This window comes from Lissotriton vulgaris, unplaced genomic scaffold (assembly GCF_964263255.1).
Source record: "Lissotriton vulgaris unplaced genomic scaffold, aLisVul1.2 SCAFFOLD_325, whole genome shotgun sequence".
Taxonomy (NCBI): Eukaryota; Metazoa; Chordata; class Amphibia; order Caudata; family Salamandridae; genus Lissotriton; species Lissotriton vulgaris.
The window spans coordinates 1,241,081-1,268,073 of record NW_028243553.1 but is presented as its reverse complement, the minus strand read 5'-3'; the positions used below and the strand labels follow the sequence as shown (position 1 = coordinate 1,268,073).

At 44.3% G+C, this 26,993-nt stretch overlaps 1 protein-coding gene across 1 annotated transcript in view; it reads right to left on the bottom strand.

Moving 5' to 3' along the window:
• Positions 1-26,993, bottom strand: part of LOC147668304 (talin-2-like) — a 1,432,932-nt gene that overhangs the window by 256,423 nt on the left and 1,149,516 nt on the right. The window contains exons 38-40 of the mRNA XM_086948621.1: positions 16,218-16,361; positions 15,035-15,196; positions 526-666 (exon numbers count right to left, since the gene is read on the bottom strand). Coding sequence (XP_086804747.1) covers positions 526-666; positions 15,035-15,196; positions 16,218-16,361 — 447 coding nt within the window. The remainder of the gene's footprint in view (positions 1-525; positions 667-15,034; positions 15,197-16,217; positions 16,362-26,993) is intronic.

The window sequence follows — 26,993 nt, the reverse complement described above, 5'->3', positions numbered from 1 at the left end:
ATCTAGTAAAGAAGTTGAAAAATGAATAGATGATTCTAACAAAGGAGTTGAAGAAGGAATAAATGATTATCTACAGGACCAAAAACCGCTCCAACTTTTTCTCGTCACATGCTAGTGATACCTAAAACCCAGATACCAAGCCTCATCCACCCCTTGGGCCAGACGAATGCATCATTGAATTAAAGCACATTACTTTGCTTCCTTACTGTAAGAGAGAAGCTACTGACTAACCTGATATTGCAATAAGACATGCTTTCTGTAATACAAAGCCTGAGTGTAATTGAAAAACAAAACCTTTGGTTCTGAAAAACACTTCTCATAGGCGATTTGGGTACTATAAAATACCCTTATTCAAACTATTTTCCATAAGCCAAGTATATAATATATTCATAAAATTCAGTCCTGAACTTCATCCCAGCAGGGCAATTCCTGATGAAAATATTTTCACTCAATTCATTGAGAAAAGCTTGCTATGTGTATCTAACAACCACAAACCCTGGGTACACGGATACATCTCTTCCTTACCTCATTGCTGATCTGAGCTGGAATGCTGACAAACTCTGGGTTGGAAGCAAAGGCAGTCAGGTTCTCGACCGCCTCGATCAAAGGCTCAGTTGCAGTCCGACACTTTGACCGATTTTCTTCTGAGAAATCTCCATCAAGGGTCTACACAGATAAGATGAGTTAAAGAAAAGAAAAGCTTTATGGAATTGCCACGTACATTATCTAGCTCTAAAGAACTGCTAGTTTGCCCTGAGGCAAAGATAAGAAACAACATCATGAAGGGGCTGTTTCAGGCCCCAAACCCTTGGCACAGAATTTTGTACAGTTGCATTTGCAGTCTTGTGCAATCCTTTATCACTTATTTTTCTCCTTTTACGTAATGTTTGTTATACATTTTTAAGTTCAACACGATTTGCATCCGCACGCAAAGAATAGCAATTTCCCAAGTTTCTCATATTCATGCGGGACCATCCGAACCTCTCCCATGAACACGACCAAAGCCAAATCCGTTGAAAAGCAGTTCAATCATACGCAATGCATTTCAGACCAACACGGTCCTTCGTCAGGGTTAACTGCTACTAGCTTGACCGTGTTGGTCTGAAATGCATTGGGTTTGATTAAACTGATGTGTTTTAAATTTTTCTGTTTTTTTAAAGAATTTTTAGACTTTTTAAAAAGAGTAATACGCTCACTGCTACGTCCAACTCATCGCGACGCGGGGCAGGGCTAGCAAAAATAATACATTGTTTAATGTCGCCCCAGGGCCGTCATAGGTAGCTCTCGCGCGCTACAAGTCTGATTGACGGCCCTGGAGGCTGGGATGGACGGACAGCAGCAAATTAAAATGCTGGAGTCAGGACCAGGACGTTGTGGCCGCAATTTTTGAAGAACTGACCTGACCTGCTGCTGCTGTTAGAACTGCGGCAGTCACACTTCAGGTGCACGCAGCGCGCACTTTCAAACTGGGCCACATACGCCCTTTCTAATTTATTTGTGGACAGTACAGTGTCCCCAAAAAGGCCCAAATAAATTATAGAGGTCGCAACACACCACCAGTGCCACGCGACGCCCCCGAAATTGTGCCGCCTAGTGCGGACCACACCCCCCTTTGCTACGCGGCGGACTAACCTACTTTTAAAGCATGTCTCCATACAATGAAATCACTATATACAAGTACAACCTGGTTGGATCCCCAGTAAGAAGACAGGAGCGAAATAATGCTTGACAAAGGAATTAAACTTTCTGCAACTCCTCTTGCACGGTGATGGCTGAGCTAACACAAAACAACGCTCCGGTGGGCAATACCAAGAGGGCAATTAAGCTTCTGGGCTTAAGTGTAGTTCTGTGTAGTTTTTGGTTATGGTTTACTGTATCTGGATTTTGTGTTAACATGCTGATCATCTATGTTCTAGTTTCTACAGCTGCAGGACTTGCTAATGCTGAGGTGACCTCAAGATCCAACTCTAATACTCTACCTAAAGTTAATTAAGCAGACCTGTATTCAGAGGGGAGGCTTGTTGGAGTTCTGGGTATATTGTGGAGTGCTGTCTAGGTTGTTCCCATGGGCATCCATCAAAGGTATGCCTGGCCATAAATGCTATCTAGATGCATGGAGATGCAATCATGCAAAGTACTGAGATACAACAGTTTCCTAGCAAGCACCAAATAAACACAGGCTTGCAGTGTTAAAGTTACAAAAAGGGCAGGAGCCCATAAGACCTGAGAGAGGTTAGCATTATAGTAGTCCTGGCCAAAATAAGAGAAATCACATATGCTTGCTTAAGAGAGAAAGACATGGTACTGGCATGATTTGTGGCAAATAAGTTGGATGATTAAGGAGGATATATGATGAATTGTAAGTGACAGGCAGCATCCACCAATCACTTGCCATTTTGCCACTAGAAGCCTTTGACTGATTTAACTGAAAATGCATTTTTGAGGTCCTGGAAATGTGACATTACTTAGGAAGGACCATACTCCTAAACAAGCAATCCACAACCTGTGAGTTGGTGAATGTCAACATTGCCTCTTTGTTCCTCTAGAGAGTACACCTAGATAGGAGTCCATAGTCTTATGTGAGATGGCACTAGATGAAGAAGAATAACGCCAGCCTCGCTATACAGACATGTTTGTCTCTATCAGGAATAATGGAAAACCACTGTAGGGATCAGTTCCTATGATCCTGGGCACGGTGGGGGAGCTTGCCAGGCACTTCACCCTGAGAAATAACTAGCATAAGTCTATTTTTATGTCTGGTGTAGGGTGTGTAGAAGATTACTAACTTAGTGTGGAAAATTCCACATTTAAATAACTGTTACTGATGAGCAATAGAAACAAGGATTGCTTTATGGAATAAATCCAAAATGGTCTACTTACAACTTCTATGAAAAACAATGGAAAACATGGAGATAACCACTGTCGCGATTGAGCAGCGCAAACTGTTAAAATACAGATTACTCCTGAGATCTGTATATGTGCTCCAGCATACACCATTCAGGGTTTCGAAGACATACTTTAAAAGACTCGAAGGGCAAGAGGTAGAGGGAATAAGAAGATTTTCTTGGAGTAACAAACGATATAAAACAGTTATTAGCAAGAGGTACAGGACTGCATAGGATGGAAAGCGTGCTACCTCTCAGGTAATAGTAGCTCAGGGGGCTCCCAACTGGTAGTAAATAAACATTGACTGCGCATGTCTGCAACCAAAAATTCTCTTGGTCTTAGAAACCTAATGATGAACAGCTCAAGTATGTCAGCAAGAGAACAAGTCACCTCAATGATGGGAAGGTACCGATATCAGAAAAAAGGAGGATAAATGGGGAATACACACGTTATAATGATTCCAAAAATGGAACCTCATTATGAGAACAGTACTCGGAGGTAATCTTGCAGATGCTGGTCTGAAATCCTGTTAGGAACCCAAACAGGAATTCTAACTAATGAGTTAAAAAATATCCGCAAATAAGGTATGCGCTGGAGGCAATTAAAGAGAAACGTACAGTTTCTTACCTGTCGGTGTAGTTTTTCAGTTTGAAGACTTTCTGGATTCACTATGCTGTGAATTATTCCGACATCTAGTGGTTGGGTCTGGAATTGTCGTATTTCTTCAGGTTTTTTTTTTCCGAGGCCCAGGTGGGCGTCGACATACCACCTTTTATTGTCTCTAAATCGACAAGCCCCCACCTTTGATCGCCATCTTCAGATTCTTTTTTCTTTCTATCGTCCTTTAAAAGTCTTCCTCCTGTCTCATCTTTCTGGCGGAGGAGGGTGGTATCGCTAGTGAATCCAGAAAGCCTTAAAGCTTCAAACCGACACCGACAGGTAATAAACTATAAGTTTTGCAGAGTGAATCTTTCTGAATTCATTATGCTGTGCATAGACTTTGTAGCGGTTTGCTAGGTTGGTGGTGGATGGATGGAAGAGTAGCGTTGGTTACTGAATATGTGTTGGAAGACCTTCTGTCCTACTGGTGCTTCTTTGTTCATCTCAATGTCCACGCATTAGTGCTTTGTGAATGTGTGCACTGAAGGCCATGTTGCTACTTGGCAAATTATCTTGAATAGGCGTATTTGCTAGAAACGCAATTGTTGCTCCTTTCTTCCTTGTAGAGTGAACATGTGCTGCTCCTTGTAATTCTTGCCCTGTCGGTTTGTGGCAGAATTGTATAGTTTGTGCAATCCATCGTGCAATGGTATTTTTGGTAACTGGTTGTCCCAGAAAACTGTTGGCAAAAGACACCAAGAATTGCTTTGTTTTCCTGCATTCTTTTGTTTTTTTCTATATAGTATATTACTGCCCTCCTGGCGTCCAGTGTGTGTAACCCCTTTTCTGTGCTGGGGGCTGGTTTTTGGAAAAAATTTGATATTTGTATTATCTGGTTTATGTGGAAACTTTACACTACCTTTGGCATGAAATGTGGGTCAGTTCTCATTACGATCCTGTCATTGTGTATTTGTAGGTAGGGCTCTTGCAGTGTTAGGGCTTGTAATTTTCTTACTCTTCGTAGTGATGTGATAGCAACTAGGAAGGCTGTCTATAGCGTAAGCATATGCAGCGTTGCTATATGAATAGGCTCAAATGGAGTCTTCAACAATTGAGTCAGCACTACATTGAGGTTCCATGCTGGGAGCGACATTCTATTTGGCGGTGCGATCCTTTTTGACCCTTCTAGAAACCTCTTTACTACTTGGGAAGTATAGAAACTTCTCCCCGTTTCTCCTCTTTTGTAAGCCACTATTGCCGCTAAGTGCACTCTTAGTGATGTGTAGCTTAGTTTATTTTTTAGTAGGTGTGTCAAGTACTTCAGTACTGTTGATTTCTTGGTAATCCTTCGCTGTAGTTTCTCCTTAATGCACCATTCGGTGAATCTTTTCCACTTTGCTACTTAGCACTTCCTTGTGGTAGGCCTCCTTGCCTCTCTAAGCACCGCAATTATGCTCACTGGTAGATTGAGGTGTGCAAACTCTAAGTCTGCAGCAGCCATGCTGCTAGGCTTAGGCGTTCTGGGTGTAGCACCCTTCAAGTTTGCATTGTTAACAGGTCCTATCTTGTGGGGAAACTATGTGCAGGTGCTTGTGCCATCTCCATTACGTGTGAGAAACAGGTTTGTCTGGCCCATTGAGATGCTGTGAGTATTAAAGTCATGCTGCTGATTCTGCATTTGATTAGTACCCTGTGTAGCAGTGGTATCGGTGGAAAAGCGTAGGCAAATGTCCCTGACCAGCTTATCGATACCGCATTCCCTAGGGACCGTTTGCACGGTTGTCTGGATGCGAAGTTTTGGCATTTTGCGTGATGGTGTTTTGCAAAAAGGTATATTTGCGGAGTTCCCCATTTTTGTGAATATCGGCTGGATTTCTAGTTGACTGATTTCCTATTCGTGGGATACTGAAGTCTGTCTGCTGAGCCTGTCTGCTTCCACATTGTCCTTACGCCGGAACCACATCCAAATTTAAAAAAAGACTCCAGCGCATCCAGAACGCCTCCGCACGACTCATCCTGGACATCCCCCGACACAGCCACATCACCAGACACCTGGGAGACCTGCACTGGCTCCCCGTAGGCAAGAGAATCACTTTCAGACTCCTGACCCACACACAAGGCTCTCCACGACCTGGGCCCCAAGTACCTCAACGACCGCATGACCTTCTACACGCCCACCCGCCAGCTACAATCAACCAGCCTCGCCCTTGCCACCGTACCACGCATCCGCAGTGCCACCACCTGGCAGCCAAGACCTGGAACTCCCTCCCCACCCACCTTCGGCGAATCCAGAACCATCTCTCCTTCAGGAAACAGCTCAAGACCTGGCTGTTCGAACAGTAACATACCCCCACCCCAACCCCCAAGCCCCCCCCCCCCCGAGCCTTGAGACCCTCCTGGGTGAGTAGCGTGCTTTATAAATGCTGTGATTGATTGATTGATTGATCCTTTCCTGGTAGATTTATTGCTAGCAAGTCTATTTGCCTTGGAATTGCCAATCTCCATCTCTCCTGTGCTAGCACTGATAGTGTCACTGATTGTGTTCCTCCTTGTTTGCTGATGTACAACATGGTGGTTGGATTCTCTGTTTGGATTAGTACCCTGTGTCCATACAGTGGTTTCTAAAAGGCTTTTAAGGGTGGGAACACTATCTTCAGCTCTAGGTAGTTGATGTGTTTTATCGCATCCTGTTGTGGCCACACATTCCCTTACCTTGAGGGTGTTTGTGTGTGCTCCCCAGCCCAGCTGGGAGGCATCTGTTGTGATGGTCACAGTAAGAGTCGGTTGTGTGAATGGTTTCTCTTGTGTTATGTTCTTCTTGTTCCACCATGCTATTTCTTGATGTACTGCTTGCGTGACAACCACTAGATCTTCCCAACTCCCTGTTGCCTGTGACCATTGTTGTTGGATACATTCTTGGAATAGTCTCAAGTGCAGGTGGATATTTGGGACCAGATATATGGATGACGCCATCATTCCCATCAGTCTGCCAACTGTCCTCACTATCAGTGCTTACCCTTTGTGGTACAGATGCGTCTCCTTCAATGTTGCCAATGTTCTTTTCATGCTCGGAAACACCTTGCCCTGTATGGTGTTGATCTCCGCCCTTAAGAATATCTTCACCTGTTCTGGTTCTATTGATGATTTTCCCCAATGGATTGAAAACCCTAGTAGGACTAGTGTTTGTAGGACCTCTTGCATGTGTCGCTTGCATTGGTTGTATGAGCTTGCTTTTACCAGCCAGTCATCGGGGTATGGGTATACATGGATTCCTTGCCTCCTTAAGTGTGCTGCTACTGCTGCAAGACATTTAGTGAAAACCCTTGGTGCGGATTTGAGCCTGAATGCCAGCACTGTGAAATGGTAGTGAGTCTTGTTGATCATAAATCTTGGTAGATGTTTGTGTTTGTTGTTGATGGGGATGTGTAAGAAAGCGTCTTTTAAGTCGATATTTGCCGTGTAATCCCTTCCTATATCTGGGGTATTACTTCTTGAAGAGATGTCATTTTGAATCTGAGTTTTTAATGAACTTATTTAAGAACCTTAGATCCAGAATTGGTCGTAAGGTTTCGTCCACCTTTGCTATGAGGAAGTAGGTGGAGTAGACACCCTTGTTCCATTCCTTGTATGGTACTATTTCTATGGCCTTTTTGTTTAGAAGTTCCTGTGCTTCTTTTAGCAAATGAGAACACTCCTTTGCTGAGTGTACTGTATTGTATGAGGTTTTGTATCCATTTGTCTGATCTTCCTCCACTCCTGGAAGAAGTGTTTTATCCTGCCTCCTACTGGTGTTATATGCTGGAGGTACTGTTGTTCGTTTGCAATTAGTTTTTGTTCTTGTCTTATCCTTTGCTGCACCCCTAGAGATGTTGAATGGGAGTGTATTGGTCTTACAGCGAAGTCACTTGGATGTGGGTTGTTGATCCCCTCTCTGTCCATTTCCTCTTCCTCGTGTGCACCCTCGATAAAGGATTGTCCTTGGGGCTGGTACTACCAGTTTTGCTGCTTCTGACAGCCTTGGTTACCTCCTCGATAACCCTGTTGGAAGGTTTGGTGTGGTGCCACAGGTTGGTGGCTCCCCCTACCTGCAGGTCTTTTTGAAGGTGTTCCTATTCTCATTTCTCTAAACTGTACTGCCCCCATGGACCTAGCTGTCTCATTGTCCTTCTTGAGATGATTGAGCTTTTCGTCAACTGGAGCACCGAAAAGCTCTTCCCCGGTGAAGGGTGTGTTTAGGATGTTGTGTTACACTTCTGTATTGAAGCCTGAAATTCTTAGCCATGCATGCCTTCTCTCTGTTACCACAAGCATCATCTGCCTTCTGGGTGTCTCTGCCGCATCCAGGGCTGACTTCAGGCATGTATTAGGCATGTTCTTTCCTTCCTCTACCAGGTGGCTCGCCCTTCTTTGGTATTGCTCTGGCAGATGTTTTAGGAGTTCGCCCACATCCTCCCGATGCTGGTATGCATGCCTGTTGATGAGCCCATTAGAATTGATGATGCGCCAATTGATTGCCATACTCTTTTCCAGTTTCCTCCCCAGTAGGTCCATTCTCCTGCTCTCCTTGTCTGGAGGTGGGCCTGTATTTGTGGGTATATTGCCCTTTTCCTAGCCGTGGATATTATGATTGAATCCGCAATCCGGTCCAGGGAAGGCATGGCTTGGCAGTTCGGGCTGGACTATTTCCATGAGGCACAGGGTCAGACTGATTTGCATATGGCCATGTCTGAACTGGGGTGGTGTGGAGTGCAAAAAAATGATGGATTTAGGCCCAGATCTCTGTACTGAGGTAAATGTATGACATTGCTCTGCATTCGGTCCATCAACTGTGGTTTTTGCATTTGTCACCCAGAGTGTGATGGGTATGCTCAAACTTGAGTCCCATGCTCTCCACACTACTGGATTCAAGCAAGCCGGGCTGAAGACGGCTGGAATGCCAGAAACCGGTCCTGGGAAGCTTGTTTCCGGTCCAGGGAAGGCATGGCTTGGCAGTTCGGGCTGGACTGCTCCTATGACGCACAGGGTCAGACTGATTTGCATATGGCCATGTCTGAACTGGGGTGGTGAGGAGTGCAAAAAAATGATGGATTTAGGCCCAGATCTCTGTACTGGGGTGAAGTGTATGACATTGTTCTGCATTCTGTCCATCAACTGTGGTTTTTGCATTTGTCACCCCGAGTGGGATGGGTATGCTCAGACGTGAGTCCCATGCTCTCCACACCACTGGATTCAAGCAAGCCGGGCTGAAGATGGCTGGAATGCCAGAAACCAGTACTCAGAAGCTTGTTTCCGGTCCAGGGAAGGCATGGCTTGGCAGTTCAGGCTGGACTGTTCCCATGAGGCACAGGGTCAGACAGATTTGCATATGGCCATGTCTGAACTGGGGTGGTGTGGAGTACAAAAAAACGATGGATGTAGGCCCGGATCTCTGTACTGGGGAGAATGTATGACATTGTTCTGCATTCTGTCCATCAACTGTGGTTTTTGCATTTCTCACTAACGAATGTCATGCGGCTTTGCGTTGAATGCACACCACCCCAGCTGTGACAGAGTGGAGGAGCATTTATGTGTCACCTCTGTGCGTCAACATTAGAGGTGAGGAATCTGCAGTAGCTATCAAAATATCTGGTTAAAAAGAAGGACTACTGCATACTGACATGGAGGCTAATACATAATAGCAGCTAATTCCCACAAGAAGAACCAGACAATGTGTAGTGTAAGAAGGTGGTACTGTCACAACTGAGCCCTCATCCTTCCCAGGAAAGCATCAAACGTGCTGAAATCCTCATCTGTCCAGTTGCAAACACCACTCACTGGACTTAGGGAAAGAGTATAGTAATGGATTCAGACAGGATATTTACTTGGTACATTGCAGAAGGTACAAAGTCCCCAGGCATGTACCTGCTGTTTCAGAAAACACTCCTAAAAACTACTTGTCAAGCAACATTGCATCAATGTCTGACAGCTGGATGACCTACTTCTAAAACATGGCCAGCCTCCACACAATTCTTGTGTCACTTCATCAGCAGTTGTCTTGAAAATATGGATCATGCTGAGTAGCATTTCTATGTGCTCGGGAAGCTGTAAAAAAGTCTGCTCCATGACCCCTTCCTCTTTTGATAGGATCAGTTTCCCTCTAAGCTGCCCTCCATATGTGAGAGGGCGTGATTCAGCCAACGAGAAAGGGGTGCAATACCTGCGGTTAACTTCATTTCAATGCTTGCTGCAACTACAGCCAAGGAATGGTCAGGCAGTACAGCAATCTCTTGCCTTCACAGCTGTACACTGCTGCCAATGCTCAGCACAGGTGTAGGGGTGAGGCAGCCATCTGTTTCTTTGCTTTCTGAGGTAAAGTTAATGACCTTTGTCCTCGGACACCTCTAGGAATTCTGGATTACTGCGACTATCTCTGGGTCACTGTTGCTACCATAGCAGAAACGAAGATTGGACAGGTGCCTTGTTATGGCATATGGTCCAGGGACCAGATGTTATTTACCACTGTCCACTCTAATAGGTAAGTGGGCGCGCACACACACACAAAGCGGACTCAGGTGAATACCTTAGAATTATATTTCCCTAAACCCTGTTGCCTGTGTCTTGTGTAACAACAAAATGCATTAACAATTCGGGTTAGAAATTAATGACCAAAAGTTGCAAACCAAGTTAATTAAAAAGACAGCACAATATTGGAAAAATTAAGCAACAATAAAAATAGTTCTTCTACCCAAATCATCCACTGGGTTGCAGTGGTGATCGTAGACTGTTCTTTATACTCTCCTTTGATATGGGCATTTTGGAGAAGTCCAAACTAGCAGCAGTGTTCAGAAAGTTCAGGGCGATCCCCTCCCATCAAGGCTATCTTGGAAAAATAATTTGGGGAGTGTGCAACAACCACATACGTCTCCTCGTTTTTGCCCAGCAATCACAAGCCAGAAGGGATTTTACAGTACAACAGAACTCATGTCGCTGTAAAGATCGAAACTTGTACATATTCATGACTAGAGTTTAAGCATGAAGTTTTCCATGGTCAGCGCTTCGCTGAGGGTTTGGGACCTTGGCATGTTCCAAGCAGAGAGATCCTTGAAGCAGGCAGCGTGCCTAGCAGTAATAGATACTGATTCCATGACAGGCAACATAAAGTCTCTCCAAGATGAACTTTCAGAGCTCCATTCCAACAATCTTCAAAAGCTCCATTTCCCTGGGATCTACATCAATACACCCTTAGCCTTGGAGCTCATGACATGCACAAGAAGACTGATTGACACCAAATAGCTCTGCTCCACAACGTGAAGGTGTCCCCATGGGAGGGAGACTTCAAACCTGGTGTAAAGCTCTGATCACTTCCAGTCTGGACAGAGGCAATGCTTTGCAGTCAGTCAATCCTAACACCCTCTTGACTTCATTAAACAAGGTGCTTCATGCAAAAACAAGCTTGATAGAATTTCGGAAGTACAACAAGTTCACTCTGTTGTCCACCCACATCACATTTAAGACTTACTGTAGTATCTACAAGGCAGCCAAACTCTGGCACACACTATTTATGACCACAAGACTAAAGCATGTCATGGCATTTATCATTACTGCCAGACTGTAAATAAAGAAACGCAGGAAAGAGGGCCCATAATGCCAGATAATCTCTTGCTATGCCCCAGGCTCCGGAAAACCAACTCTTTCATACCCACAAAGCCCCATCCCTTCTCCACTTCAGCAAAAGCTAAAATCAATTTCCTTGAAAACATCATTTCAAAAGGTACCTACCCAGATAACAGACCACTCCTTCTATCGCCACCCCCAAACTCAGTATCTCTGCTGCTCTCCTGCTACCAGGATCCTCCCTGCAAGTGTCTTCCTACCAACATACCATTTCCACTCGAAATACCTACACCTTATTATGTATCCCCTCATCCATTCCCTCTTTCATCTGTACTATAAATAGCAAAATCTGCATTACACTCACTCAGCAGATTTTTTAAAATCTTGGGTTGCACTCTATAAAACCCATTCATACAGAGAGGCATTCTCTTCTTTAGTTCCAGACAAAATCAAGACAGGAGTCCCTCGTCGACAACTGTGTTTGCTAATGCCTTTGGACCACTGGCATCTATGCTCCCCAGCACCTCCCCGGTAAAGGAATGAACTCCTGGCCCGAGACCTTCTGGTATTGATTTGCACAGACGATAATCTACTGCATGTTGAAGACCTGGCTACCAAAATGCCTCCTGTCATTAGTGAGATCATGTTCTTTGATGGGCTATCAGGCCTTTCAATGAATCAGAAAAAGCCAATTTTCTCAAGAAGACCTAAACAAGCAATTACAATGCAACGGTCTAGCCTTTGCAAAAGTTAGAGCTATTGGCATTGTACATGACATTTTTTTTATTTATGTGTTGGTTTTGAAAACAAATAAATAAAAGGCATTGTCATTTACAATGCCAATAGCTTAATCTCTCGCAAATGCGAGACCTATTGCATTTGCACCCACCCACACACACACACAGAGAGCCACACACACACACACACACACACACACACCCACACCCACACAGAGCCACACATACAGAGCCACACACACAGAGCCACACACACACACACACCCACAAAGTGTACTCGGGGAAGGTTGGCGTGTGGCTCATTAATGGGGCGCAGTGGTAGGCCTGAGGATAGTCTGAAGTGTTACCAGCTGCACACGTCAGCTTCTAGGCACTTCAACTACTGCAGAACGTGTCGTGACCGCCCTATTACCGAGGCGCTTGGCCAACTCACGGAGCTGACTTCTGTAACTACAGCCACTGGGTCCCAGCGCTTCATCAAACGTCTCCCGCTCTCGATGACAAAAAGGGAGCAGCGCAGACAAGAGAGGCAGAAGACGCTTTAATTGCGTCTGCCTCCTCGCTGCTGGCTAAACCATGGCTGTAACATCAGCCATCAAGGCGCTAACAGCTGCTAGAAGCACAGATATACGTCTACAAGGCGTTGGGCGCAAAGAAAGCGGAACAAAGTGTGTGCTGCCTGCAACTCCACTCCTGTGACTTCGAGGGAGTATTGACATCTTTATAACACAAATGTTTAATTAGTGCTTGAATAATAGGTGTTATTGTTACTAAACATTATCAAGTTGTGAAGGATGAGAGGCCAAGTTTGGTGAATGCGCAGCCTTTTGTCTCTAAGCCCTGTCCTTTTCAGACTGGGTGTCCCGACTTCCAGCGGGGGTAAAAGGTTCCTTATCTTCTTTATGGGGCCATCTGGAGCCATAAAGAAGATAAGAAACATTTTACTTCAGCAGTAAGTCAAGGAACCCAATCAGAAAAGGACGGGGCTAAAGAGAAAGAAGAACGCCACTAGGACCTCTTCTCCAATGGCTGGCCACTGTTTAGGAGGCCAGCCAATGGAGAAGAGGGGCGGGGCTTAACCCTCGCTAGTGAAGTTCACTCTGAGACATAAAATCTTGCGAGCTCGACTGCGCATGTGCGCAGTACGCCATGCGAGACCTAAAAAAATATGTGAGTCAGAATAACCTTTACAATGGCATCCATAAAACGGTGTACTTAGATTTACCAGTAGCCAGGGCAAGACGACAATAAAGTAGCATGGGCAAAGATGACTGAGCAAGTAGAGTTATGAATCAGCATACTGCTATCACTGGGAGGCAGAGTGTCTTTAATGAAAATGACAGTGCTCCCCCAGATCCTACCTGTGATCCTTAATACCCCCATCCACTAGCTCAGTTGGCAACTTTTATAATCAAATTTGCTTCGGCATGTAAACAACACTGCATCAAGTGGGATACACGGACTCGAAGTTGCAAACAAGGCAGATTTTCAGCACATGAGTTTGAGCAATACTTTCTGTGTGTACAGGCAGACTTGCTTAATGTTAGCTCCATCCACTATGCTTACTCCAGCACTTGGATTCAAATATTGTGCACTCTCGCTGCTTGGCCATGAGTTCATTCTAACCTGGGGTCTGACCTTGAATTCCTTTAATTTGGAGGCGTGTACTTCCTGGGCCTGAAGGAGACTGAACAATAAAGCAGGCATTAAGGTGCTAACAAGGAAGTAGGCACTAAACTTCTTTAGTCCTACAGTGTCTAACTACCAGATACAACACCTTGCTCCAACTCATGCTGGCAAACCAGGTAAAAATTCTACAAATAAAACTGGGGTTAAGTTTGATGGGCAACATTTTCCCCAAATGCAGGTTTTTATCCTTATAGTTTATTAAGGAAAGCACACATCTTTTATTGCTAAATATATTTTTGTCCACTGCTGCCTCTGCACTGCATGTTAAGCCCATGTATCCATAATTTCCACAGGAATCCTCTCAGTTTTCACTCCTTCATGGCTGATAACAAGCACAGTCATAAACACCTCGTCACCAGACTTTACACCTCTATGCAGGATAAAACCAGCCCAGGTTAGGATCTGTCAAGGGCAAGTGGAATGTGGTTTACGAACCCCCAATTAGAGGCGTACTATTTTGCTCAAACTGGAGAGCTTTCTCTCAACAATAGGCAGAGGTTTATCAACTATAAATGTATCCACAGATACTATTATTCTCACAATGTGCTAGCTGAAAGATGTCTAAGGGAGAGAACATAGGATGCTGGCGATGCTGTGCTCTATAAGTGTGGTTCTTTTATTTTGACTGGCAATGCTCACTTGTGGTAAATGTTTATGAGAGGGATGGCACTATGGCCATACCCGAAGACAGCTGTGTTGGGGAATATGTGAGATAGCTTTGACACTGCGCAAGTATACAGCTACCACATAACTTCTACAAAAGAGATGTGTGGCAATGGGTTGGTGAAGAAGGATTAGCAAAAAAAATCCAAAACTGGCTGAAAGACTAGATTGCTTCAGATTACGTTGATTAGCACCTCTGTTTCCTTTCTCCCACAGGCAGGTAGACCAAAGAGCATTAGGGTTCCTTTATAAACATGCACAGTGAATTAAGATGCAGCCTTTCTGTACAGGATATCAATGTGTAGCCAATGCAGCAAATGCACTGTACTCAATTCCTTGTTGAGGACTGACATTAAAAGCACATGGAAGATGGTATCCAATATTTTGACCTTATTAGTGAGTATGGGAGTCTCTGTTGTTATTAACTCAAATACATTATCTGCACTCTGTTCTTCAGGCCTAACCACCATCCAGATGTACCAAAAAGCTGTTAGGTGCTGTTATGAAGAAATGTGTAAATTCCTGCATGATAATATGTCTTTACTACATAAAATGAATAAAAATACATTAAAAACAGGTTTTAGGTGGGAAACAACTTTAAAAGGCAGAAGTGACTACCCAGGGGCTCATATTGAGCTCAGCGGGACATATGATGAAGAAGTCTTTAAAGTTCCTGTAGCATCTGTTAACAGCTGGAGATAGTAAACATAAAACTAGTAAAAAGGGTACTAAAATGTAAAACATCTGGGAAACCCTCATGAATGTGACTTGACATCTGTCCACCGACAACATGCCGCAGTTTCTACAGATGAATTATTACCCTGATGGTTTTCACCATGCCGCAGTTTCTACAGATGAATTATTACCTTGATGGTTTTCACTAGATTGGCAGTGCTGTTTGCGACTTCCTTGGCAGACTGCACAAAGTGCCTCTTGGCTACCGGGTTGGCTGTCTTTGAGGATGCTATTCTGCAGGCGTTACACAGGGCGGAGGTGTGCTTGGCAACTATTGTAGCTGCTGACAAAACCTACAAAATAAGTCAATTAATGTAATCAATGAGACTTGTGAGTGCTATGGGAAGACCACCAATTGGGTTTCGGGAAATAAAGAGGATGAAATATTAGTCACAAAGAGGGAGCAGTGAAGGAAGAAGCAGGATTGGCACACAGTATGAGAGCAGAGGAAAGCAGCAAGAGTGGAGCTTGCAGGAAATAAACATGAGGATGAAGGCATACAACATGTATGAGAAATGGATCACCAGAGAGTGGGGAAAGGAAGCAAAATACATGGGAGTTGAAGCAAAGTGCCTTGCAGGATGGGAAGATTCAGTGTTGAAAAACATGGACAGTGTAGCGTAGAAAAAGTTGGAGAAAACGAAGGATAGAGACAGCAGAGCGTGGAGGGGAGACGAAGCGATTTGGACTAGGGATAATGACACTTGAATGAGTGGAAAATCATGCTCAAGGCTGTAGCAATGAGGCTAAAGGACGTGTGGCTTTGAGTTGGACACAGTGAGGCTTAAAGGAAGGGACATTTAAAGAAATGGACAATAAGATCTGGAAAATGTTTACGTTGGGGGCTAGAAGTTCAGAGCTCTGAAATTTCCCAGGTTCATGCGTGAGAAACGCATCCAGTCTGAATTTCGCCTTTACATTCCTGGAAATGTAGTCCTAATTTTATACTTGTATCAATAAGACTACGAATTCCAAAATGCAAAGGAAAAGGTCTGAACTACATGAACTATTCTCTTTTGGAACTGTAACACTTGAGAGCTGTGGGTAAGGAAAGATCTGACACAAGGCAGTGATATTTGGTGGGGGAAACAGTGAAACTTCGAAGAATCATGGGTTGGTTGTACCCATGAGAGTCAAAAGGGGTTAGAGGAATAGGAACATACAGTTTGGGACACTGGGTACAACATACTCATATGGTCAAAAGAGTAAATGAATATAAGAAAGGGTACAGCAACACTAAGATTAAACATTGGAGAAAGAGCAAAGACAGAAAAGTAATACACACCATTTACCGATGTCATCTTCAAACATTACCTGTGATGGGCTACTAGCTGGGTCCACCAGATTCTGACAAGCCATCTGAATAGCTTGGTTTGCTCGGGCAAACTGGATGGGGTCCACCAACCCTTGGTGACCAGCCTGGCTGTTGGGGTCAGAGATTCCAACAAGGTATGCAGCCTGAAAAAAACAAATTGATAGTGTAATGCCATATCCACGTAAGCAAATGTACAAGCTATTCATGTGGTGGTTAGCTAAGAACGCTGTGGCGGAGAACCGTCAAACTATGCGATCAGAGAGTAGAGTGGTTTGCACAAACATAGTATACGCTGGACTGGCAGCACAGCCAGAGGCTCAGAATACACTGGTTACACTTCAAGAACTTCAGATAACAGGCCAAAGAAGAAACCAGGCAGATCCTAAGAAACTACCTCGCAACTGATACTTGATTGCATTTTCACCATTACACTGACCTGCATTAAAGACAGAAATCAAATGAAACCACTAGTAAGTAGCACAATACCCTAAAACAACACAAGTTTAGTGAGGCCTCATAAGCAACGCAACTATGATTTACAGAGCAATTGTTTTTTAGGAACACTTTGGTTTTTCAAACTCAACCCTGTTTAATCACATATTCTATGCACTACTAATTTGCACATAACTCTAATAATAGGTGCAGTACCTTACCATGCAAATGAAATCAGTGTCCTCTGACACTTAATTTTATTAATTATGGTCTGTTTGTGGTTGGTCTCAAGTAGCCTACAAATATAGAGACTGTTTTAACTATTCAAATCTTGAGCACACACATGAATTGTAGTGCATACATGATGGCTGCCTGGCGTTATGTACAAAGAGGGTTCTTGATATACATTAAAAGATATGGGCAAGAGTATTTTTTTTTTTAAATTAAAGTGTAACCAACATATATACAAGTCAACATGTACCGGTCACTGGACAGCAACGGGACAATACCACATTAGCATGGGAAGACATATTTTGATCTTCAAAATTAACCATTTCACCCCGTCCAGCCTCTTACCTCCCATCCTACAATTAAGAAATAAATTCAATTGGGGTGGCTCACATTGAAGCATGTGCTCAGGTTGTCTGGGGGTATATCGCCAGTCTGCTTCATGCACCCTTGCTGAGGATGTCATCAGCGTTTCCCAGTGAACGGGCAGCGGCACATTGCAATTGGACATCAATCTAAGCCTTCAACCTCAGGTGTGCCCACTTCCCCTGTAGAGCCAGCTATGTTCTGAATGGGCCAGAGCCAGCTCCCAGAATGCATCCAGGTAGTCCCAGCAACATGTGACCTCCTGTAACTAGTCTTCAACAGCACATGAGAGGCCACGACCCCAGTGTATCACCAGTCTGTTCTTAGCCAGCATAAGTGGGATGGCAGTGAGTTTTCAAACTCAGACGGAGATATCTTTAGCACAGCCTTGTAAGGCAATCAGGGGCGTCCTAGGGTTATGGGCCCTTGTCACCTTGTCCATGATGCAATGCACCTATATAGAGTTCTGCTATTCCCGGGCACTGCCAGGCTAGGTGGAGGAAGTCTGCATCCTCAAGCCTGCAAAGGGTACAATCAAAATATTTCCTTAAACCCATTTCATGTACGGATATTGGAGTGAGGTATATCTCCTGTCAGAATTTGAGTTGCATAAGAGACAATTTGTAGTTGGGGGCAAGTATACCTGTCTGAGCACGAGAGGAGGCAGAATTACCAGGTTATAGAATTCACAGAGACAGCACTGTATGTAAACTGTATGCTTTGACTATAAGATTTCAAAATGGGGTAAAGAGACACTAAATGGAAAAATGCGAGTATATGACTAACAGAAAGCAACAGATACTAGTTCTTAACTTCCTATACTTGCGAAGAATTAAAAAGATGTCTGATGCCATAATTAACGAGGCTGCTAATATGTATTGTCAACTAAGGATTGGATGTTTAATCAGCAGATGGTATGCTCCCACCTTCACCACCAAGTTATCTAGTTTGGTCTCTTCTGTTCTTTTCTGCCCTCTTCTCTAAAATCTGGAAATCTTTCATGCACACATCTTTGATGTGTTTCAGTGTGATGAGCGATGACAAGCTTTCATAGAACTGCAATTATAGTTATTTCACAAAGTAGGAATGACAAAACAAGTATGTATTTGGTAAACTCTACATATTGACGGTACGATTCCTCAGTGACGTATTGGTAGTTGCAGAAATCTGCTGAGCATTTAAGTCACCTATACGACTGGGCAAGACAAACCACACTTTCTACCTTTCCTTCGCTTGCTAAAATGAGTACCATTAAACTGGATGTCAACACTGGTTGTTTACAGTCCTCAAGACGAGTACTCCAGTACTGAGCAATGTATAAAAAACAAGTAATAATAAATTATTATTTTACAGACTGCATTTCATCTGTCACACCTTGTGTTCTCTTTGGAGAAAGTTTTTTTTTTCTTATCTAAAGAAAGCATGCCACAATACAGCCTGGATTTGTGCACATACCGCTACAAACACATTATGAGGCTTTAATAAATGGTTGGAAAGTGCTATAGAAATACTACAAAATACACTTTAATCTTAATGTAGACTGCATGAGACCACAGTGTGTCTTGTAGCCATAATCCCAATGAAGCAGTCACGAATACTGTATAAGGATCTTCTCTGTGCTGGATTTTTATTAGATATTACATTAACTGATATAGTTTCTTCTAAAATGTCAAAGAAGAGTTGATTTAATTCTTGAGGTCAAAGATGAGATCTGCTTAATTTCAAGATCAAAGTGAAATAATAAAACGATTAACTGCCAGACTTTTGAGAAAAAGACTGCTCTGTTCCTGCTTAACTGCAAACTGCCTTTATTAAAGAAAATTAAAATTCCTGTCCATTGATGAATAAAACGAGTGAGCGAGACACTGTTTTGTAAATATATAGTGTGATAAAGTACTGTTTGTTACTCTGAGTTCAAGACATTTAGCTGGTTGATGAGATGCATCCTAATCTAGAGGAAAATATTTACATACACACATACATATATACATATATATATATATATATACACACACACACACACGCACGCACTGCGTGATGTAAACCCAGAGCCTTGTTCAACTTACAAAGGAAGGGGTGATCCTTTGAACAGAAATATTGTTGCTCTGAGTTAAAGTAATGAAAAAATAGTCACAACAACAAACATGATCATGTGCCTATTCGCACTGCACTGCATTTATTATTTTGTGTGACTTCTATAGATGGATGAAGTGTAGAGGAGTTCTGCTGTCCAAGGAGTCAGTAAGAGCGTGTAGACCATCGTAGGTAACGGAGAGTAGAGTAGCCTCTTCAAAGAGGTTCAATCAGAAGAAGCAAAGACCGAATTCATGTGCAACCCTGACAGCGAATTAGGTCAGCATCACTATAAAGCCTTCATAAAACATAAATTATTACCAAAAAGAGAGGTAAAATGTTTTACAGAAGGCACTATACCAGCTCTCACCCAACCCCAAGCTGACCACGATGGAATCGAATCGAATAGATTTCCTCCTCCTGCTAACAGCAAATCCTTTTAAGTAATGCTTGATCCTTGATGCAAACTGGGATATGATGACATGTTCGGAGAAACAGGATTACTGTGAATAATAAAATTATGGACAAGTGGCACTGGAATGTAAGGGCTTTTTGAAACCAGTCCCTTGGAGAAAATACCTTCTATCCGACATCAGTCAATAGAAGAAAACCATCTAATTAATATGTTTGCGCCATTCCTAATAAAATCCCTTGATAATCTGCCTGAACAAAACTTGTGTACGGTGAAGGCCCGCCTTGTGCCACAAACTGCAAGGAGCAGATGAGAGGAGCTGCCTTCTGAATGGCAAATTTATTGAGATTTTTTATAAAGAGTGTCTTGCAGCTATATAGTTAATGTCAGAGCACACACGTACCAGACTCAGCCGAGGGTCACATCTCTCGCCCTAGGCACCATATCACATATTTGGAGAGGCTGACAGTCTTCCCCTTGAAAGTAAATATCAATTATCAACCACAGATATCAGGTAAGTCTCAAAAAGCCAGCGGAGAAATTACTCTTTAGGCAATAACCATGAGTCGCTGATCTCTTCTACCAGCCTGTCTATAATTTGGTGTTGTTGGAATGCCACAGAGACCCTCTATAAAAGATTAGGATATTAAACAACTATGTTGAAAATGAGTGACAAGGTTGGGTGCCTATTCTAGAGAATGTAGTATAGACGGGACTACGCCAACAAGGCCACTCTTCAAATGATACGTTAAAGATGGTGTCAGGGGAAGGGATCCCAAAACGAGTAGTACATATAATCACATTCAGAACCATGAAAGAATGTTTAACTGCAGTGGTGGCTGGGGAAGCAGGCAATAGCTACTCATGAACAAATAATCACACAGGGAAATTTTACAGCCGAAACAATCAGCTCTAGAGCACAAAAGACTTAAGAGGAGTAACTTAAACTGGAAGAAGCTGGCTTCACTGCAAATCAAAATGAACAAAAAGTTGAGAAGAATGGTTTGGGGAAAGAGTACACACTGAAGAGAGTCAGAGCGCCTGCAAAAAAGGAGGAGCAAGTACAAACAAAAAACAAGATGCAGAGAACTGACATGTCTACTTTCAAAATCTTTAGAGCACTTAGTTACAGAACAAATCCTCACCACATAATGATAAGCACTATTGCTTTAGGGATATGGTTGGAGTATATTAAGATTACAGAAGTCAGGCAATATCACTGATGCTCTTTCATCGAACATAAGGCAAAGAGTGAAGTTATTCAATAATTGCTAGTAAAGAAAGAGTATGGGAAGAATGACAACATAAATTGAGAGCAGTTTGGTCTGAACAGGATGCAAGGAACTCAAAATGGCTGTCTGCTTTTGATTTGGCATCTCAATCTTACCTATCAGTTTCACTTCAGAATTTCATTTAGGGTATGGAAACCCACCAGTCATTTCTTTTAAAGAGGAACCAAAAATCAGATAATGAATGATTGTTGATAATTGTTGCCACTGGAATGCTACAGTCAGCTGCAATGGCGGCCCTTACACCAAATGTGCAGTTTAGGGCGAATCATGGTTGTTTTAGTAGAATTCTGTCTTCTGGGCGTTTCATGAAGCAAAGTGGGTTTGATGCTGATGTCAGAATCAGATGAATGGTATACATTAATCTGGGACCTGGAACTATAACGAAATTGTCCTTGTGATTCTGCCATTTGATTTTTTATTTTTTTTTGGTGAACCTTTATTAGTCTTGCAATCAAGTACAGGTACGGGCCTACAACCTTCTCGGCCGGCCGCGAAACAGGGTAAAAGTATAGCAATCAATACGGAGAATCAGGACAGTTCAAAAACCGGAACGATATGTATATCAGGAGACAACACGGGGGCATACGGTCAGGTCCGAAGTCAGGATTACAGAGGTTCATTTTTTAATATAGAGAACTGAAAAAGTGCCATACAATCACACGTGGTCCTACAACACAGCGCGCAAATCAGGATATCCACAATTAATATAAACACAGACGAAGTAGTGGGGTTAAGGCACTCAAATCAGGAGTGACGTTGGTACAAATCCAGGTGGAGAGCAAACCCCAACCCCACCCCTCAGAACAATACACGTTACAGGAACCACGAATGAAGACGACACTATAGAAAAAGACAAAAAGACTAAAGGGCCATGGAAACAAAGAACGGACAAACCCCGCCCCCCTACCCCCACCCTGCACACCCGCGGAATGCCAAGGCCTACCCCCCCAGTCGCGTGCCTGTCGCCCTAATGGAACCCGAAATTTAGAAAAGACAAGAAGCATAGATGGAGGAGGGCCCTCAAAGTCGCCGCCCGGCCCCGCCCATCACCCCTGCACGTGGGGAAAGTCCAAAAGCAAAATGGAGTATCACGGAGAACGTCAAGTACCAAGTACATCAATAATACAATCCCAATGCAAACACACCCTAAGCATCGTCAGTTAACGTGAGGGCCACCAAAACCTAAAATGCATCACCCCTGGCCACGTCTAGCAATGGCACCACCCAATGATCCCTTGTCGATAGATATACAGTACTTTTTGGAGGATCTGGAGGATCCGAGCGAATCAGGCCCGAATAATACCAAAAAAAAGTTCAGCAGCTCGAGTCCATCCAGACGTGTGCAGCTGAAGTCCAAGGGCGGCAATACCAAGCCCGCGGGTGCCACAAAGTCCAAGCACAGTAATACCATCCATGAAGAGGATATCTCACTGTCCGGCAAATGCCGCGGTGTTTTTGGGGTGGCCCGAAAAGAAGAACAGCAGCGCGTCCCTAAGCTCAAGTTAGGCATGCGTCCCAAGGAGGCACTCACGTGTACATCCGCACTGTCCAGGGAGTACGAAGCAACCAGGTCTCTCGGCAGTTCCCAAAACCCAGGCGGGCCCAGAGTCCTCCTCAAGGAAGTAGACACGGGCACAGCGGCATTCCATTGAAATCGGACTACGTCCTGACAGGGCGGTGAAACAGCAATGGCGGCCATTCTTCGATCCAGGTCACAGACATTGCAATTCAGGGACTCGCGTAGATCCGTTAGGGCGGCCAAGACATCTTTGGGTGTGGGCTCCACTGTGCGCCGCCAGCATCCCAGCTCCGTGCCTACGGCAGCCGTCCGATCGGGACATGGTCCGTGATGGGGGGTGTCAGCCGCCATCTTTGTCAGTTCGGCCCCGTCCCTCTGCACCTCACTGTAGGGACCGGCCCCAGCACAGGGCGCCGCTAAATGTACGCCCGGAACACAAAGTTATGAGGCGGGTTCCCCAGGAAGAGTCACCAAAAGGCTAAACAAAAGACCCTACCACTCCCTGGGGGCTGCCCACCTGTCTCGGGGGCGATCCTTGGTTATGTCCGGGCGCGGAGTCCGAAGAGGGGGGCCAGGAGCCACACACCCCCCTCGACTCCAGTATGCCTCTCAGGCCCCCAGGGCTCTTCGATAAGGGACCGGGCTGATGCTGCCTTCAGCGGCACTCCAAGACAACGGCACCCTCCGACCGACTCCTCACCACCAGAGGCGGCCGCTGTTGTTGCAGATGCGGCCGGCTGCCCGTGGCAATCGACATCCCGGCTTCGTCACCGCACGGGCCGCAGAGCAATGGGTGGGAAATTCTCTGGATTCACAGCACGCAGGAGTCTCAGGAGCAGGTGGTAAGTGAACGCTCTCCTTCTATTATCCAAATACACCTTTGTAGTTCAGAACGAACAGCAGGATGGGCGTGCAGGGAGAGAGGGCTCACGAGCCGAGCGGCTATGCGACCATTTCGGATGCTGGCTTGGCTCCTCCCCCCTGCCATTTGAATTTTGATGAATAGTTAGCATATACTACAGCATTTTCCATAGAAACGCATATTAGAAAAGCAAGAAGTACAGCCGCGTCAGGTCCTGACCAAATACCGATCAAGGTCTTACAAACAGATCCTAAAGAGTGGAGTCAGATGCTACTACCTCTCTTCAATTATATATTTAAAACTGGGAGAATACCAAAGTCGTGCAGGGGAGTATTATAATTCCCATCTATAAAAAGGGGAGCAAAACTACTGCTGGCAACTACCGCCAAATAGCGTTGATGGACGCTACAGGGAAAATCTTCGCCGCAGAGGTACTGGATAGACTAAAAGACGTGGCCTTCTTGCAGGGTTTAATACCTATGTACCAAGCAGGCTTTCGACCAAACCATTCTGTTCTTGACAATATTTCAGTTCTCCAGAGTATTTTAGACAAATACATCGTACGAAATTCACAGCCAGTGTATGCTGCGTTTATTGACTATTCTACTGCTTTCGATCGCGTAGACAGACCTACACTGTGGAAAAAGTTAAGGAGACTGGGAATTCCTGAATATCTGTTGCAGATCATAATTAATCTCCATACCAACACTTGGTCCCAGGTCCAAATGGGGAGTGAAAAAGGATTAACTAAATCAATCAGAACGGCTAACGGGCTCAAACAAGGGTGCCTTTTAGCACCGATATTATTTTCACTATATCTTAGCGATTTACCACACCATCTGCAACAATGTTCTAGTTTGCCTCCTAAGATTGCCTCACATAGCGTACACTCCCTGCTATACGCAGATGACATCGTAATGTTGGACCTTACCCCCTTTGGCTTGCAAAAGCTCCTGGATACTTTAAACGAATACTCAAAGGACCACTTTCTAATTCCTAACTTAACAAAAACTAAAGTGGTAGCTTTTACTGGTAGGAAACAAAGTGTTAAATACTGTTGGAAGCTTGGCGGGGTAAAAGTAGAAGAAGTTGACGAATACACCTACCTCGGCAGGATTTTCTCAAAGAACTTACAAAATACAAAACAGATAAATAACTTAAGGAGAAAATCTGAATTACACGCCGGGGCTCTTTCCAGACTGTACTCTGCTACAGGAAATAGGCACTTCTCTTCATTGTTAAAAGTGTATAGAGTAAAAATTCCTCCGGTCTTATCTTATGCTACTGAGCATATTCCAATAAAGCAATGGTCTTATATGGACCTAAACGAAGGGAAAATTTTGAAAAAAATCTTGAAGGTTTCAAAATCAACCCCAGTTCAAGCCCTAAGACTAGAATTTTCAATAACAAGCTCTTATGCTACAGCTGTCGCCAATGTCATCAGATGGGCTTATAACATCTTGCATGCAAAGGAAGGATCATTGCGTTCCTTGCTAAAGATTGAGACTTTTGAATTAGATGCATCAAAGCTTAACTTTTACAGGAATATGACAGTGGCATTTGAAATTGCTAAACTTACTAAAGACATCTTGCTCACCTGGTCTACCTCCCAATTGAAACTCTTTCTAAAATGCTTTACACCTAGATTGAGCTTTGATCTTGATTTTGCACATTGTAGTAAGTTAGCCTCATATAAACTCTATGCTGAGACATTGGAATATAAGCAAGTACAGCCATATATAGGGTTTTTCCTTACGCATGGTGCAAGAAGGGCAATAACAATGTTGCGCTTAGGTATTTTACCCGTGTTAACCTTTACCTCTAGATGGTTACTGGATGGATCCCCGACATGTAAATTCTGTCAAGGAGGTGATCAGAACATTGAGCATATTTTATTTGTATGTCCTCACCTAAACATAGTTACAGCACGGTCAAGATATCTGGACCCAATATATCGTAAATGTAGAATTACTACAGCAAAAAATCTGTTATTAGTGTGTAAACAACCACCCAATGAATGGGTTTGTTATAATTTTTACAAATTTCTAAAGTCTTTTCTAACATTATATTAATCCCTGTCGATTTATCTCCATGTAAACTGTTTTTTTAAATTTGTGGTCCTCAGTAGAGTACCAAAACAAATTAAAAAAAATTTGACTTGACTTGATTTGATGAATTACTTTCAAGTTTCATGTTTGGAGAGCTTTTGGTGGTATGCAGTGAAGGCCGGGTTTCTGGAGATAACTTGGGTCTCCACATAGTAAGCCTTGTGCACAGGACTTTGAATGTAATTACGGCCTCCCCTGGAGCCAGTTAAGGGCATGAGTCAACTTTGGCGTGGGCTAGTCATTTTATGTTAGGTTTCATTTGGGTTTAGCCTTTTAGGGTAGTAAAGCACAAGTTACTTACCTTCGGTAACGATATATCTGTAAGAAACATTAGTTAGTGTTAGATTCCTTACCTTAGAATATCCCCAGGTGTCAGACTAGTTCCGGAAAGTTTTCGTCAGCAGTACCCCTGCGCGTCCCTAGGCGTCGTCTGCGGCTCCGCGTCCGTTGTCGTGATCGCCGGAATGACGCCATCGGCATACTTTGACGCCGCCCTTGCGCGCTGACGTCAGTTCTGCAGAGCCATGATAGAAACAGACACTGGTGCCATGAAACTAGGGCCCTGAAAGGGATGTCCTTACCCCTAGATATCGGTTCGCAGAACGGTAAGGATGGGTGGGGTGGTAAGGAATTGTTTGTTCCCGTCTTGTTTGTTGCAGTACCCCATGGAGGTGGTGTTGTCCGTGAACACCTGCACTACACTTCCCCGGACAGAGGGAAGGAATGCCTTCAGTGCAAGAAGGATCGCCAGCAGCTCCAGAAGGTTGATATGGAGCCTGGACTCCGTCGGAGACGAGAGGCCTCTGATCTCCCTCTCTCCCATGTGGCCCTCCATCCCAGGAGGGATGCATCTGTCACCACTACGTGTTCCGGTTGGGGAAGGGAGAGAGATCTGCCACTGACCCAATCGTGGTTCGTGAGCCACCACTGCAACTGGCTCGCAGTGCCCTCCGAGATCAGGACATGGTCGGAATGGTTGCCCTCATGCTGTGCCCACTGAAACATCAGGTCCCACTGCAGAGCCCGCATTCACCACCTGGCGTGATGCACAAGAAGGATGCAGAGGCCATCAGCCCCAGGAGCCTCAGCGTCAACCTGACCGAGACCCGGGATAAAGGCTGAAATATCGGAATCAGAGCCTGAACATCCCAAACCCGCTGTTAGGGGGATAAACCCGAAACTGCTTTGAGTCCAGAACCTCTCCGATGAAAAGGAGCTTCTGAGAGGGGCACAGGTGTGACTTCGGCACGTTGATGGAGAACCCCAGCGAGTGCAGGAGGTCGGCTGTAGTCTGGAGGTGGGAGACTACTGTCTGGGGCGAGCCCGCCTTCAACAACCAATCGTCGAGATAGGGAAAGACTGAAACCCCTAATCTGCGCAGATGCGCTGCGACCACCGCCATCACTTTCGTGAACACCCGCGGGGCGCTGGTAAGGCCGAAGGGGAGCACGGTAAACTGAAAGTGCTCGTGGCCTACCGTGAA